Source organism: Theobroma cacao, chromosome 10 (assembly GCF_000208745.1).
Source record: "Theobroma cacao cultivar B97-61/B2 chromosome 10, Criollo_cocoa_genome_V2, whole genome shotgun sequence".
Classification (NCBI taxonomy): domain Eukaryota; kingdom Viridiplantae; phylum Streptophyta; class Magnoliopsida; order Malvales; family Malvaceae; genus Theobroma; species Theobroma cacao.
The window spans coordinates 1,169,285-1,184,917 of record NC_030859.1 but is presented as its reverse complement, the minus strand read 5'-3'; the positions used below and the strand labels follow the sequence as shown (position 1 = coordinate 1,184,917).

Genomic DNA, 15,633 nt, shown 5'->3' with positions numbered 1-15,633 from the left:
ATGATGAAAAAAGGGTAGATTAAGCATACAAGAAGTAAGTAATTTCATTAACAATTGTAATGAAACATGTAAATGTGAATGTTTGGTTTAATTCTTTTTTCGTCTTTTTGTTCAGGGAATGAAAATTGAGTGGACTTTTTACCAAAAGTTATATGAATCATTAGCATTGGGATTAAAAGTAGGAGAAAATTTTGAGTTAAAAGAAAAAAAAAAGTTAATATTTTGGTACTGTTACTTAAGATTTGGGTCAGTACCCAATGAATTAAACCATTTAAAAAGGCTTATTTTCATAGGATATCCGGATATAGTAACTGAGACAACACCCAAAGAGACTATGAAACAGAGCGAGAGAGTTCATACTGTGTGAAAAGAAGAAGCTAAAAGGATCCCTCTGCCACTCTTATGTCTTAACAGAAAACTCAGACACAGAGTTTGAAAAAAAAGAGAGGAAAAGATTTGTTCTTGTTCTTGTTTTTGTTTGCTTAAAAACACTGAAAAAGGATGCAAGCAAAGCTACCTTCCCTAGTTTCCTAGTTAGCAGCTACTAGTACCCTATTTTGCTTTTCTCAGGTGGTGCTTTTCCCTGGCAGATCTCGTTTTTCAAAAGAGAAAAAAAAAGGGTTGTTTAGTTCTTCTTCAAGAGAAGGAAAGGGAAGCTATTTATTGCTTGTTGGATTTTTGAGTGTGAAAGAAATGGTTTTTGGTAGTACAACAAGCATTTTAAAGGGTTGTTAGCTGGCTTTTTGAGGGAGTTAAGGCACTGCCAACCTTGGAATTAAGACTTCTTTTTGAAGCTGGGATTCTTCTGTCTTCTTGTTAAGTCATTTATGAATTACAAGTGTTTCTGAGATATAAATTTGTAACCTCCTGGTGAACCAGAAAATTTAAAGCTGTAACAGCCACCCAAAAACTGTGGTTTCTTGCTTTTAAAGGTAAAACAAGGTAAACTCACACAGACACTCTCTTTCTCTTTCACTCTTTCTTTGAGAGAACTTAAAGAGGCTGAGCTGATTTTCGGGTTGTCTCACATTTGTCAAGAATCTCCCTTTTTCTTTCTCTACTTCTCTCCATTACAAGCCAATAGGCATCCTTGAAATAAAGTAACATAGTAAAAAATATTTGAGGTTCATGGTCTAAAGTTGCTTGCTTTTGTGTCTTCTTCCTTGGTTTTGGCTTGTGTGTTTGGTTTGATTTTGTGTTTGATTTTGATCTATAGAGAAGTGAAGCAATGTCAGGACAGAAACAGGCTGAGGAAGCAATTGTTCCAAGCCTTAATGAGGCTTCTGAACATGAAGAGAAAGAGGAAGAGAAGGGAGATCATTCCATCTTCAGTGTTAAGAGCCTTCTTTGGCATGGTGGTTCTGTTTATGATGCCTGGTTTAGCTGTGCTTCAAATCAGGTACTAAATTCCCAACTCAAAATTGTAATCAAAGCAGTGTAAAAACTATTTCCTTTTTTTTTTTAGCTGACAAAGATTCTTTCTTCTTCTTCTTGTTCTTCTTTTGGTGGTGGGGTTGCAGGTGGCTCAAGTTCTGTTAACACTACCATATTCTTTCTCTCAAATGGGAATGCTTTCGGGGATTATTCTGCAGATTTTTTATGGCTTTCTTGGAAGCTGGACTGCTTATCTCATCAGTGTTCTGTATATTGAGTACCGAAGCAGAAAGGAGAAAGAGAATGTCAGCTTCAAGAACCATGTCATACAGGTTAGCTTTTCAAGATCAACAGCTTTAAAAAATATACCTACTTGAAAAACAAAAAAAAAAATAAAATTTCACATATCATCCTTCAATATAATTTTTTTTACATGCAGTGGTTTGAAGTGCTAGATGGTCTCTTGGGACCTTACTGGAAAGCTGTTGGATTGGCTTTTAACTGCACTTTTCTGCTCTTTGGATCTGTCATTCAGCTTATAGCCTGTGCCAGGTCCCATTTCTTGAATTATTCCCCAACTTTTTTTAATTAAATTTTAGACTTTGATGGATTAATGAAACTGAGTTTTGGCATTAATCAACTGATTTCTGATGTTTCTATGAGTTGATTACAGCAACATATATTACATAAATGACAAGTTAGACAAGAGGACATGGACTTATATCTTTGGAGCTTGCTGTGCTACCACAGTCTTCATCCCCTCATTTCACAACTATAGAATGTGGTCTTTTCTGGGGCTCGGCATGACCACCTACACTGCTTGGTATCTGACCATAGCAGCCCTTGTCCATGGCCAGGTAAAAACAAAGAAAGGGTTCTGATATTTCCTCAATTTTTGATTTGATCTCTTTCTTTTCAACTTCTTCTAGTTTTACCTTCTTTCTTTTACAGGTGGAGGGTGTAACTCACCAAGGTCCAACTAAGTTGGTTTTGTACTTCACTGGCGCCACCAATATCCTCTATACTTTCGGCGGACATGCTGTCACTGTGTAGGTGTTATTATTATTGCTACAGTTCCTAAAACAATATAATTTTTTGCTTTATTTTATTGAACAGAAACTTTGCAACGGCAGTAAAATATTTGTTACAGTAGGATCTTATTCGCAGCTTTTGCTTCCCATATTTGGGATTTGAGAAAGAGACTAGTTTAAGAAACAAATTCATTGATATCCTTTGTTCACTTGGTAAAGTTACCCTTGAATCAATTCTTCTGGGTTGGTACCTTTCTTGTCTCCTGTGTTAGTCAAAAGTTGCAGTAAATTCCTTATTAGAGATTTTGCTGCAGAATCATCAATCCTGGTAGGTTACCAGCTCTGCTGGTTATAAATGTGTGCATCAACTTGGGTCAAAATCATCAAAAATTAAATACAACAGGGAAAAAAAGAATATGATGGAAGTGGTGAAATAATGAAAACTAGTACTCTTGGTTGGGTTGAGCTTTTTGAAATCCACTTCCTTGAGTGGGGTTTGCAGCATGATAATTGCAGGGGTCCTCTGCTACTTTAACCATGGATTTTTTTTTTTTTTTTGCTTTAGGAGATCTTTAGACATATTCTGTAACCTTATTAAAAAGTGGCAACCCTGGTCCCTTTGGTTACCTTTGACTAAACCACTACTAGTTGCAGTTGAGTAGAACTGAGTTTTGGACAAAAATTTTTATGTTTGCAGTGAAATTATGCATGCGATGTGGAAGCCTCAGAAATTCAAGTGCATATACCTATTGGCCACTCTCTATGTTTTCACGCTAACCATCCCATCTGCTGCTGCTGTCTATTGGGCTTTCGGTGATCAACTCCTTAACCATTCCAATGCCTTTTCACTCCTTCCACACTCTGGATGGCGTGATGCAGCAGTTGTGCTAATGTTAATTCACCAGGTTTATGGATATCCTACAAAACCAATTTTTTTTTATGCTATCGGAACCTTATTGGATTACTTAAATTGACATGATCAATTGTTTCGCAGTTTATTACATTTGGGTTTGCTTGTACGCCATTGTACTTTGTGTGGGAGAAAGTGGTGGGGATGCATGATACAAAAAGCATATGTTTGAGGGCAGTATGCCGCTTACCTGTGGTGATACCTATCTGGTTCTTGGCTATCATATTTCCTTTCTTTGGTCCCATTAACTCGGCTGTAGGATCTCTTCTGGTCAGCTTCACTGTCTACATCATCCCTGCCTTGGCTCATATGCTCACTTATAAATCAGCCTCCGCCCGACAGGTAAATCCTGAAAATGGTCCAGTTTCTTCATTTCTTATCTTAATTTTCTCTCCAAATGTTTTGTGCAATCCGGCTGGCATTGTCGAATGCCACAATAATGTTGCTACTCTATCATTATGAGCCATCCTTTCCTAGCCATAATGATCAGATGAGTTCCAATAGATACCTGAGGTAATTTTGATGCTTAGGAGGTACCTTGGTCTGTAGGACATGCCCAATGAAGGGTCCTCATCCATTATTGGCTTACCTGATTAGATCATCCTGATTGCTACATATAATAATTCCTAGTATCTAACTATCTCCTGGTGTAATCTATCCAAGCAATCATGCAATGTTTTCAGCTGTTTGTGACAAGTCAGGAGAGTTTCCAATTCCCACTATAGTTAATACACCAGTCTTGTGTTCAACTCTTCACAATTTCCTGTCCTTACAAGAAAATCGTTTTCAAAGAGGCTGTGAATCAACTAGGGGTGCTCTGTCATGTTCAAAAACTAGTAGTACTATTTCGATACAATGTAAGGTTGTAGGTCATTTTCACCTCTTAAGTCCCCATGATTCTTGTCCCACCAGTGGATTTAACAGTAAATATACGCACAGTATATGAAACAAAGATGAGGGTTGGTGGCATATCCTTATCACTCGGTTTAAATTTTTGTGCTGGCCACATCTTAGAAAGTTAGCTGGTAGGCTAAACCATCAAGGTCTTATTCTTCACATTAAATGATCAACTTACTTTGTTTGTTCTTTTGGTAATTTCTTGTGTGGGCAGAATGCAGCTGAGAAGCCTCCTTTCTTCCTCCCAAGCTGGACAGCAGTGTATGCAGTGAACACATTCATTGTGGCATGGGTCTTCGTAGTTGGCTTTGGATTGGGAGGTTGGGCTAGTATGACAAACTTCATCAAGCAAGTCGATACATTCGGGCTCTTTGCCAAGTGCTACCAATGCCCACCCTCACCATCATCAAAGCATCACTGAAGTATTTTTTGTTATTCTTCTCATTCCAATTACAGTGCATTATAGCATCCTTTTCTTTTGTATTATACTCCTGGGAGGCATCTGCACCTCTCCCATACATGCAGTGTGCTGTAGTTTCCATCTCTTTTGTTCTACCTTTTGCTACAACTAGTTGGTGAACTGTGAATGGGTTGTATTTCCTCAGTATTCTATATTTTTGTCAATGGGAAGAAGCAAAGGGTAAATCTTTTCAAGCTGCTATTCTTCTTCACATGGCTTGTAAACATTTGCTAGCTTCTCTCTCTTGGAACCCCTTTTGGCATGTGAGTTGATATCAATCCAAATCATATGATTACAGTTTATAATCTCAAGTCCAAATTCCTTTTGACCATCTCATGTGTTTCAGCTGGTCAAATTTGGAACTAATTGGCAAAGGGCCCCCTAGATTTGGGGTTTGCTGAAATGGTTGTTTTCACTGTCGTTGGGTATATGTTCCTTTCAATCTTTATCCCCATCCCCCATGCCTATGAACCTTTGCTGCTGATGCATCTTCATGAGTTCGAGTTCTATGATACGGTTGAAACACTCGAACATGATAGACTTATCATATCTTTACCTCTTACATTTTAATTCTTAATTCTTTGAATAACAATTAAATAATTTTGTATTTTAATTATTAAAATAATGTGTCTATCATATGATGGGAGAATGCGAGATAACGTTTTGCTTAAGAAGAAAAATTTCAAAAATGATGATAAAAATCGATAAATTTTATGTAAAGAGATTTTTAGAAAATGTGTGTTTCGAGTAAAAGAGAGGGAGACCCTAGGATCACAAGAATGTCTTCATTTTCAAAGACTCTTTTTCCCTTTTTCAAAGGCATGGGGCTTTTTTTTTCAACTTTTTTTTCCCACATATTAAAGTGCATAAAAAAATATGAAATTACCTCACAATGCTTGGCACAAAAGGGTCTATTTCATGATAGTGTTAATCATATTTTCACTTTTCTATTCTTTTGACTTGGAAGCCTAAGAAGGGTCCCCCTCAAAGCTTTGGATTTGAACTAAGCATGGGCGTGATTTGTAATAGTACACATCCATTCTTTACACTTTTCTTTCCCCACTTTTCTTCTTCTTCTTAGTCCTCCATTTCTTTGGGTTCTAAGTTCTGTTATGGCAGGCTTTGTTATGTGGGCTTAGCTGTGGCATGGAGATTGGAGCATATGGGTTTCCCTAATGGAATTTAAAGATATAGATTTGCCCATTTGCTTGAACCTTACATAAGATTGGGGGTGTTCTTCTATTTCCCTCTGCAAGTATTAACTTGTAGCTCAGACCAACATTTTGACAGACTCCACTGGAGATGTTCTGTCAGATGTTGCTCATTCAGTGAGCAGTGATTTGGTACAGAACTTATCTGATTCTGATTGCTATATGGATTTTGGCTTAATACCTTAAAAAACCTCATGAACTATATTAGATTTATGGTTGTTTGACAGGGTTTTGAACCATTAAAATGTGTTAGCTGCCACCTGCAAATGCTTCTTTTTGCAGATTGAAGTGAAACATATATGCATATCAGTGATTTTACCATAACCTCGATTTCCCATACTTGCCCTCTCCTTTCATAACTAGCCCATGACCAGGAATGGACAGTATGCTTAGCTTCTCAAATGATGAAAGCTTCACAAGATATGGTTGGAAAGACAGATTCCCTCTCCCACAATTTATCTTCATCAGCAGGAGTCACATTGCACATGCAATCTCCATGAACAGTGGATTCCCACCCAATTCAGAGCCAGAAACCTTGGAAGATCTTGTCTACTTAAAACACCAGCCGTTGGCAAATCTGTTTACCTGTCCATTTTGATCTTCTGCATTACTAAACTCATGTTCTTTTGGTACTAAACTTTGATGAGAGTTGAAGGCAGAGTTCAAGCTTCCATAATCAACATCCAAATACAGCTACTAAAATGAAACCAACTGTTTTGATGACCCATTTTCTGTCGGAGCCAGCCACCACCCATGGTGGAAGTGGCATAATCAAACCCCTTCATTTTTATTTTTAGCTGAGTTGGCTCTTCATCTCAACCGTGTATACTTTGGACTACTCCCATGGTTACACGTGCACAAAAAAAAACCAAGTAAACTTTCCTTCCCCCCATTTGGTTTGTAACTCACTCTGCCTTGCGGCCTGTACAGCTCCGCTTTGTCACCTTCTCTCTCGGGCTAAAAACCAAGCTGAGTGCTTTATAAAGTTTCTATTTTTCCTCAGTGTCAACGGAGTGTGAGTGAGAGAGGCAAAAGCAAGATAGTAATGGCTCCAAGAGGACGTTCAAGAAAGGTAGTTTCTTCCATTTTCCTTTCTTTTCTCTCATTTTTGATTCCTATCAAACCATCTTCACTCACGTTTCAAGAAAAGTTGTTTCCTTTTGGTTGTTTCTTCACTCTTCCTTCTTTTTGTTCTTATTATTTCACTGTTTATCTTTCAGGTCCTTGTTTTCAGTGTTTTCCCCTTTTTTTTTTTTTTTCTAATTTTGCTCTGTTTTTTCTCTCTGTTGCAGAGGTCTAATACAAGAATGGCTGCAGCCACTGATGCAATGAAGCCATTTGGATTCCCTAACAACTTGGTTGTCAAAACCATCAAGGAACTCCTAAACGTGGGTTTCCTTTCCTTATCTTAAAGAAAAAAAAATTGCTTTAGAAGTTTTGAGTTTCTGTTTTCTGATTAAGGAAACAAGCTAAAAAGAAGGGAACTTTTGTGCGTTTGTTTGTGATTTAGGTGTATGGGGAAGAAGGGTGGCCCTTCATTGAGGATGCTGCTTACAAGGTTCTGATAGAAGCTATACTTGAAAAGGTAAAAGCTTTATTCGTTTTCTGCTTCTTATAAAGCTTGCTTTTGTAACTCTTTTTGCGAAAAGCTGAAATTCTTACGATTCATGGTGTTTTGAGGAGTTAGATGTCTGGTCCTCATGTTTGTTGTCTTCCCCCATCACCTGATTTTTCTTCCAATCTTTCTTGGCTGATATGCTCCTTCCTATCTGTTACTCATGAATTGTTTGTGCTGCTTTCTGGATTGCTTAATTGTTTTCTTCTTTGGGAGTTTCTTATGATCATATGGCTTCATTGAACTGATCAGCGATTTACCCTTTTCCATCATTTTGGAGGTTTTGAGCTTGGGGCCTCCCTTTTGGAGGGGAGGTGGCTACTGGTTATACAGATTACAGAACACATGCTAACATTGCCAGCAAGCATATTGTTAGTTTCATTGACTATTTTCAACATTTATTTGTTTCAATCCTGTTTTGAAGGACAACGGAGGAGAAACAAGTCATTCCAAGGAACCAGCTGCTGAGACTTCTGGTGGGACTCTTGCACTCGCATGCTCTGATGTGAACCCTCCCAACACCGCATTGCAGATCAGCAATGACTTGGACCCTGCATCAGAGACTTCTGGCGGGACTCTTGCACTTGCATGCTCTGATGTAAACCGTCCCAACACCGCATTGCAGATCGGCAATGACTTGGACCCTGCATCAGAGACTTGTGGTTGGACTCTTGCACTTGCATGCTCTGATGTGAATCCTCCCAACACCGCATTGCAGATCAGCAATGGCTTGGACCCTGCATCAGAGACTAATGAGGCTTTGGGCACTGCAAACCTGTCAAATGAATCTGGTAACCAGTCTTCCCATTTTTCCCATTGAAAATTACAGGTTTTGGTCAATTTTTTTTGAATCGATTGAATCAAGTAGCAGTTTGTAACTTATAAATTTGAGAAACATAGAGATGCATTTCATATCGGACCTAATAAATGAATGAAAAACTTGGGAAAAAAACACTTCTCTACCTTTTTATATTCAACTTGCCAATGTTTGAACACAGGGCATGTTACGATTGACACATTAAACAATCATGCAACTTGTTCCAATATGCAGAATTGCATCTGAACTTACCAATGAATTTCATTTTCTTCACACTGTAAATACCCTTGTTTTCATGTTGGTAAACGTCTCCGATCAGTCGAAGCCGGAGGCCCCGAGAGAGATCCTATTCAGCATCCTGGGAGCACTAGCCACTCTACTCCATCTCTTACTCATACCCCACCAATGCCAGAGAGCAATTCAACTAGGCAACGCAGGCCTTACTATGGCTGGATCTGCAGTGATGATGAGGAGGATCTTGTGGAGCTAACACCAGGGCCATTAGCTGAAGAAATGGAAAACTTGCTTTTAAGTCTCAGGGGACAGAGAGAGAGAAAGCAAAGGTGGAATGTAAAACCTGAGGATATCTGAACTCTTTTCAGCTGTAAATTCTCTAGCAAAATAGGTATATATTTACTGGGATTTGGCTTAAAACTCTGCTTATGGAAATTCCCAATGGAAGAATATTCATTCATGATGTATATCGAATGTAATCTTGTCAACAATCAGATGAAATCCAATTCCATTTTTCGGTTCATTGGCTTTGATGTCATAAAAATACTTGGATGATCGCTTCTTTTTCCTTGCTGATTCTCAAAATTTGAAGAGCAAAGCAATAATTTTTCTGGCTCAAAATGGCAAGGGTGTAATGATAATCTCGAGTTTAGATGAAACTTGCTACCCTAATCCGTTTTAAACCCAAATATAAAATACCCCTATATAGGATCGAATAGTCGAGGGTATTCCCATTGCCATCCCTAGTTTAGATGTTGGATGATTTCAAATTTAAACTGTATAGTAATAATAACAAAAAATGTTTGTTAAGACCATATTTAAAGAAAGAAATTTGTAATTATTGTATTGTTTTTTTTGAATTTTTGAAAATAGTGCATTAAATACAATAATAATTTCTATATATTGAGAACACGAGAAAACAAAATCGTACCTTTTATCTTAACTTTTTCCTAGTACGTGATTTGTGAGAAAATTATGAAATAATTTTATAATTTTGAATTTTTTACTTAAAATACGAATTAGATAATGAAATTTAATTGAGATAAGATCGTGTTTAAAATCTTTTAATGATTATATTAAATATTGTATAAGATCGAATATTATGTTCATTATAAATATATTATAGATAGGACTCAATAATAATTTACATACATCATAAATATTAGGAGATAAAATTACTCCTTTTATTTTAAATTTTTTATTGATAATTTGTACAAAAATCACGAGATAATTTATAATTTCGAATTTTTTTTTCTAAAATACGGATTAGAAAATTAAATTTAATATTGAAATAAGACGTGTTTAAAATCTTTGACAATATATTGAATATTTAATTGTATAATTATGCAAGAAAAAAAAAGAACAATAATGGAAAATATTTTAATTCTTGAAATATCTAAGATTAGCCACTCTGTGTACGTGTCCATTTTTTATTGGCCCAACTGGGTTTGCCTTTCAACATTCGGATCTCCCATAAAAAATATCGTTCTCGCGGGTTCTCTCCTTCAAAGCAACGAACCGAAACGGATAAGACTTCCGAGGAAACCAAAAGAAAATTTGAATTTTCTTCCAATGGGATTGGAGCTTCGTTTGAATTAAGAAAGCTTTTTTCGAGAGCTTCGGATTTCGATTAAAGAGAGAGAGAGAAAAAGGAAAAAGAAATGAATTTCGCAGTAAGTTTTCGCGGGAACTTTGGTGTGTTATCGCAGTGTAGCTCTTGCTGTGATCTTCGGTTTCAGCCATTGTTAGCTTCTCCAAGTCTTGCTAAGTCCAAACGGTGTCGTTTAAGGAACTTGAAGTTTTCTCAGCTCTCAAGGTAACTTTTGTTTTCTTTCTTTTTGTTTTTGTTCTTTAGATTCTGGAGAGGAATGAAAATGAATTAATTTCCTTTTATAGATTTTGCAGGCGAAGAGAGATTGTTTGTAGAGTAACAGAGACAGAAACTGAATCAGATAGTAACAATGAGAAGGTGATTACTTCATCACTAAATTTACTCTTTTTTTTCCTTAATTTTTTTTATTTTTTTGCTGTTTTATTATGGAATTGTAATTATTTTTGCTTAAAAAGAAAAAATACAGAGTATTTCAATGTTTATGATGAATTAAGTGAATTATTGCATTTTCACTGATGAATCTGTCCAAGAAGTTATGAACGGCGCATTAAAGCATAGGTCTTTGTATGAATGAATTATGAACACATCCTCAACATGTGATGATTTATGTTTTCGGAGGGAAAGAAAGCGTTCTTGATGTAACATGTTGGATGTTTTGTAGGAGAAAGAAGAGAATGAAGGTGGAGAAAATCCAGATACTACTGGTTCTGCAGAGCGAAATGATTCCCAGATTGATCCTCAGCCCGTGAATGTAGAGCAAATAAAAAATAATGGTGCAGAAACTATAGCTCAAGGTGGTGTCCAGGTATTTTAATTTCTGTTGTGTAATAATGCTTGTATGGTGACAGAATAGGGCAATAGGCCTGCCCCTTGATTACTTGCTTCTCAAAGGAAGATCTTGCAACTGATCTTTTCGATAGGTTTCACATCCATTGCCTTAAATTCTTAACTAGAGTGTGTTTTTTATAATTTCCTTTCTCTATCTTGACAGAATATGCTTTTGTCCCATTGAAAGCTAGAGAGTTATTTAACTATGGCAACACCTAGCAATGGCATTATGTTACACTACATGAAAATATTGGCCCTTGCATGTAATATATAAGCTTCTATCTTTTTCATGGTATTTAATACCTACAAAGTGAATTATTATAGTGCATCAGTCCTACATTGAACTGCCATCTTTATACTTTATAATCAATGGACTTTACATAGTTCTTCCTCCAAATCTACAAAATGTCAATTCACAACAGAAGAGGTTGAATGTTCTAAGCTTTGGCTCATGCTTTTTCATTTTGGTTTGCTTTTTGGCTTTAATTTGAAGAGGAATGACTTAGGTATTAGCTTGCTTGAACCTTATTACAGGAGGATGGCGATGTTGAAGTTACTAGTGGATCACCTCTGCCAGGTGTGAAGGTGATCATGATGCTGTATTACTTCCTGTACTGGAATTTACAAGAGAGATCTTCTTTCGCTGTTTCCTCTTTTTCATCTTCCTATGTTTCCTCAACAGCCGCAGCAACTGGATGAAACAATGAGGATACCAAAGGAAACAATTGACATTCTTAAGGATCAAGTATTTGCATTTGATACTTTCTTTGTGACTAGCCAGGAGCCATATGAGGTGAGTTAGCTATCTTAATAGCTCTAGGCTTTCTTAACCCTTCCTTTTTCTTTCAAACTTGTATTTGGAGGGGCTGAAATCAAATTAGATTGCCTTATTGGAACCTTCAGCAATTGAAGTTTATAATATTTTCATGGAGATTGATAATAGTTAAAGAATGGATTGTCTCCTCTGGATAAGTATTTTATTGTTCTTGGGAATAAGATAAAAGAGAACATTCAGTTTTATTGTGCTCTTTTTTCCTAACTGGGGGTTTTAAATTTATGTTCTTGTTTACCGGCATAATTTTGTTAGGGTGGAGTGTTGTTCAAAGGAAATCTGCGAGGACAGGCTGCTAGAAGTTACGAAAAAATATCTACTAGGATGCAGGCATGTATACTCTGTTTCTTCCATTGTACTATTGTGGAGCTTAATGACTGATTCTTTATTCAATTTTTTCTAAATCAATATACAGAACAAATTTGGTGATCAGTATAAGCTTTTCCTTCTTATCAATCCAGAAGATGACAAACCAGTGGCAGTTGTTGTTCCAAAAACAACTTTGCAACCAGAGACAACTGGTAGTTGACTATGCTATTATTTTATCAAAGTTCACTGTTGTCATGAACCGAATACCTGTCATTGAACTAAAGTATTTCTTTTTCAGCGGTCCCTGAGTGGTTTGCAGCTGGGGCTTTTGGTCTGGTTACAGTGTTTACCTTACTTCTTCGAAATGTCCCTTCACTGCAGTCCAACTTATTGTACGACTTCTTCTATCACTTATCATTCCGACTTCCTAAAAATATTAACTGTGGCTTGTTCTTGTGATCATAATCAAAGCATAACAAAGACCAAAATGCTCCTGTTTCTTGACCACAGATTCTTCAGTCTTCTCTCTCTCTCCCTCTCGCAAGGAGGATTCCTTTCTATCATCATCATGTTATTAGAATAAGTGGGGATAATTTTTATCATCTATGTTGCATACTAACAATATGTTTTCTGATATTTTACCGTGCTTCCTTGTTCTTTGAATTATGAGAATTTCCATCATATCAGTTCAGTTTGTCTTATTGTAATTACTGCCAATGGTATTTTAACGCTCCAGATCAACATTTGATAATCTCAACTTGTTATTGGATGGTCTACCTGGAGCCTTTGTTACTGCACTTCTTCTGGGGTTACATGAATTTGGCCACATCTTAGTAGCAAAGAGCACTGGAGTTAAGCTTGGTGTTCCGTTCTTTGTCCCCAGTTGGCAGGTGATATATATGGTTCTCTGCACAAAATCTTTTAGTTAAAAACAATCCCACTTATGTTTTCCTTTTCCTTATGAGTTCCTATTATTTGGTACCTTGTCTCTAGAAAGAAATCTTTGTTGCATTCTACTGTGGAAATCATAAATAAGAGCATCACTTTGCCTCTCTCTTTATAGTAACATGTAATGCATTCACGGGAACACACTCCATGTCAGATTTCCAATTTTTCATTTCTATGTAGATCCCTATTAACTTCTGTGCTTTCTTTACTTGAAGCACATGAGTAGTCACACCGAAGCAATTTGTATGACAAACAGCCTTGTTACCAATATCACTGGGCTTCTCATGACTCTGGGATCCTTATATAAATTGCAACCATTTGCCCTTACATTTTGTGATCTATTTGATGTTCTGTAAACATGCGTGCGGCAAGTCTAATGGACTGCTTTGATGGCAGATAGGCTCTTTTGGTGCCATAACAAGGATAAAAAGTATTGTACCCAAACGTGAAGACCTTCTGAAGGTTGCAGCAGCTGGACCTCTAGCTGGCTTTTCCTTGGGTTTTGTTCTATTCCTTCTAGGTTTCATCTTGCCACCCAGCGATGGTATTGGAGTAGTTGTTGATGCTTCTGTGTTTCATGAATCATTTCTTGCGGGGGGTGTAGGTAAGCACTTGTGCTATCAGAGATACTTTGCGTCTCTTACATACATGTTTGAATTGTGATGGGTCTTCTGACGCTTTGCTAAAGTGCCTGTCTCATATTCTGTTAGTTTGCTAAGTTGTGCAGCACTTGCATTCATGTTCTTACCCGGCTCATGCATTATATTTTTCAGCAATCAAGTTAACATTGGACAAATGCTTTAGCTTATTCAGGTCAAAAAGACGTATTCTGATTGTGGGCTTTTTCACCTTTTGCAGCAAAGCTTCTTCTAGGTGATGCATTGAAGGAAGGCACTCCTATATCACTTAACCCACTTGTAATTTGGGCATGGGCTGGACTTCTCATTAATGCCATCAACAGCATCCCTGCGGGGGAACTAGATGGGGGGCGAATCTCCTTAGCAATATGGGGAAGAAAGGTATTCCCATTTCGAGTAAAACCAAATAAACCATTAGAGTTGCACAATTCTCATGCCAAACAGGCTTTACGCCCTTCACCTAAAACTCTTCTTGCAGAATATATCACCTGTAAATTCTGTTTTTTATCTTTATACATATTGATTTATTGTGGAATAACATGAGTTAAAATTGACCAAGTTTCTAATTGGACAGGCTTCATCTCGCTTCACAGCAGTCTCCATTGCGCTGCTAGGAATCTCATCATTGTTCAATGATGTTGCATTTTACTGGGTAGTTCTCATATTTTTCTTGCAGAGGGGGCCAATTTCTCCACTCTCTGAGGAAATTACTGATCCTGATGGCAAGTATGTTGCCCTTGGAGTTTTAGTTTTGATCTTGGGATTGGTTGTATGCTTACCGTATCCATTCCCTTTCACAGATGAGTCCATTACAAACTTTTAGTGATAATAGTTTATACAATAATCAAACCTACGTAGAGTCAAACTTGGATTCCATTTTTAGGAAGATTTGTCGGAGGAAATGGCCATGATATGCAAATCGGCTTGTAAAGTGGCTGTTATTACATAATAGTGATATAGAAAGAATAATTTTGAGAGTGATGGCTAGTTATGTTTGGAAGTGTAATGATCAGTATGCAACATGTGCTAGCTGGTTGAAACAACTGTCAACTGAAATTAATAGCTGAACCAGTGGTAAGTAAACAGCTCTCTGGTTATTGCAGAACCTTTCCCCTCTAAAAAAAGAAAGTTCTTTGTTTTCTTTTTCATTGATTTACAGGGTTTTGGAAGAAGCATGTTGGGGAGGCAGGGGGGGGAGTATTGTTATATAAACTTCTGCCATTAAGTTTAATCTATCTATAACTATAATTGTATATTTCAATTTGTTTTCTGACATAGGAATTGGAATCTTCCTCACCAGCCCGATCCCAACCACCTCTGCTGTACATTTATGGTTCTTTGGTTTGCTTTCCTCTCTGTCCAATTTTTTTAGGTTAAGGGTCGGCAAAACAGTACATGGACTGTTAGGGAATTTACTTAATTTGACTTGTCATGTACTACTTCACTATCATAAAGATGAATCCATAGAGGTATGCTTTAGTTTTCCCATATTAACCTGATAGTAAAAACAGTGATGATATGCCAAAGTTATATGATAAAAAGCTTTTTTGTTTAAAAACAAAAATACCCTTATATGATAAAACTTAACTCTAAGTTATAATAACTTTCATTGAATTGTAAATAATGAATCTATAAAAGGAACTTTTAATGTATTTTATTGATGACTAGGGATCTCTTGTGATTTAACTCAGGATAGATAGCAGCATAACTGTGCTAGATAGAATTTTAGTGGCAGGAATTTTATATTAAAGAAAAGTTTGGAAACCTGCCCACTTGGTCTTGGACCAAAGTTCTGCTTCATCCGGGTAACAGACAATTTGGTCTTTCAGGTCAAAGACTAAATAAAAATGGCCAGCCATGTGAAAGTGGCAGTGAATGTTGCTCATAACTAACTAACATGGTTGTATAGATCAATCA

General features: G+C 36.9%; 3 protein-coding genes across 4 annotated transcripts; all 3 read left to right on the top strand.

Moving 5' to 3' along the window:
• On the top strand, positions 293 to 4,977 carry LOC18585913 (auxin transporter-like protein 2). 2 transcript variants are annotated; one of them, XM_007008986.2, is made up of 9 exons: positions 293 to 932; positions 1,217 to 1,399; positions 1,521 to 1,706; positions 1,814 to 1,926; positions 2,048 to 2,231; positions 2,326 to 2,423; positions 3,103 to 3,310; positions 3,400 to 3,657; positions 4,427 to 4,977. In XM_007008986.2, the coding sequence occupies exons 2-9, from the start codon at positions 1,229 to 1,231 to the stop codon at positions 4,631 to 4,633; spliced, it is 1,425 nt and encodes a 474-aa protein (XP_007009048.1). In that variant the 5' UTR covers positions 293 to 932; positions 1,217 to 1,228; the 3' UTR covers positions 4,634 to 4,977. The 2 variants fall into 2 exon arrangements, with proteins under 2 accessions (XP_007009048.1, XP_007009047.1); XM_007008985.2 differs by having other exon boundaries at positions 293 to 942.
• LOC18585912 lies at positions 6,770 to 9,072 on the top strand. The gene is made up of 5 exons (XM_007008984.2): positions 6,770 to 6,955; positions 7,176 to 7,271; positions 7,394 to 7,468; positions 7,923 to 8,289; positions 8,635 to 9,072. Exons 1-5 carry the CDS (start codon positions 6,929 to 6,931, stop codon positions 8,904 to 8,906), a joined length of 837 nt encoding a protein of 278 aa, XP_007009046.2. The 5' UTR covers positions 6,770 to 6,928; the 3' UTR covers positions 8,907 to 9,072.
• Positions 10,044 to 14,824, top strand: LOC18585911 (probable zinc metalloprotease EGY2, chloroplastic). Its single transcript, XM_007008980.2, has 12 exons — positions 10,044 to 10,365; positions 10,446 to 10,518; positions 10,823 to 10,966; positions 11,524 to 11,574; positions 11,672 to 11,782; positions 12,077 to 12,151; positions 12,237 to 12,342; positions 12,429 to 12,522; positions 12,867 to 13,020; positions 13,475 to 13,682; positions 13,937 to 14,097; positions 14,291 to 14,824. Exons 1-12 carry the CDS (start codon positions 10,211 to 10,213, stop codon positions 14,537 to 14,539), a joined length of 1,581 nt encoding a protein of 526 aa, XP_007009042.2. The 5' UTR covers positions 10,044 to 10,210; the 3' UTR covers positions 14,540 to 14,824.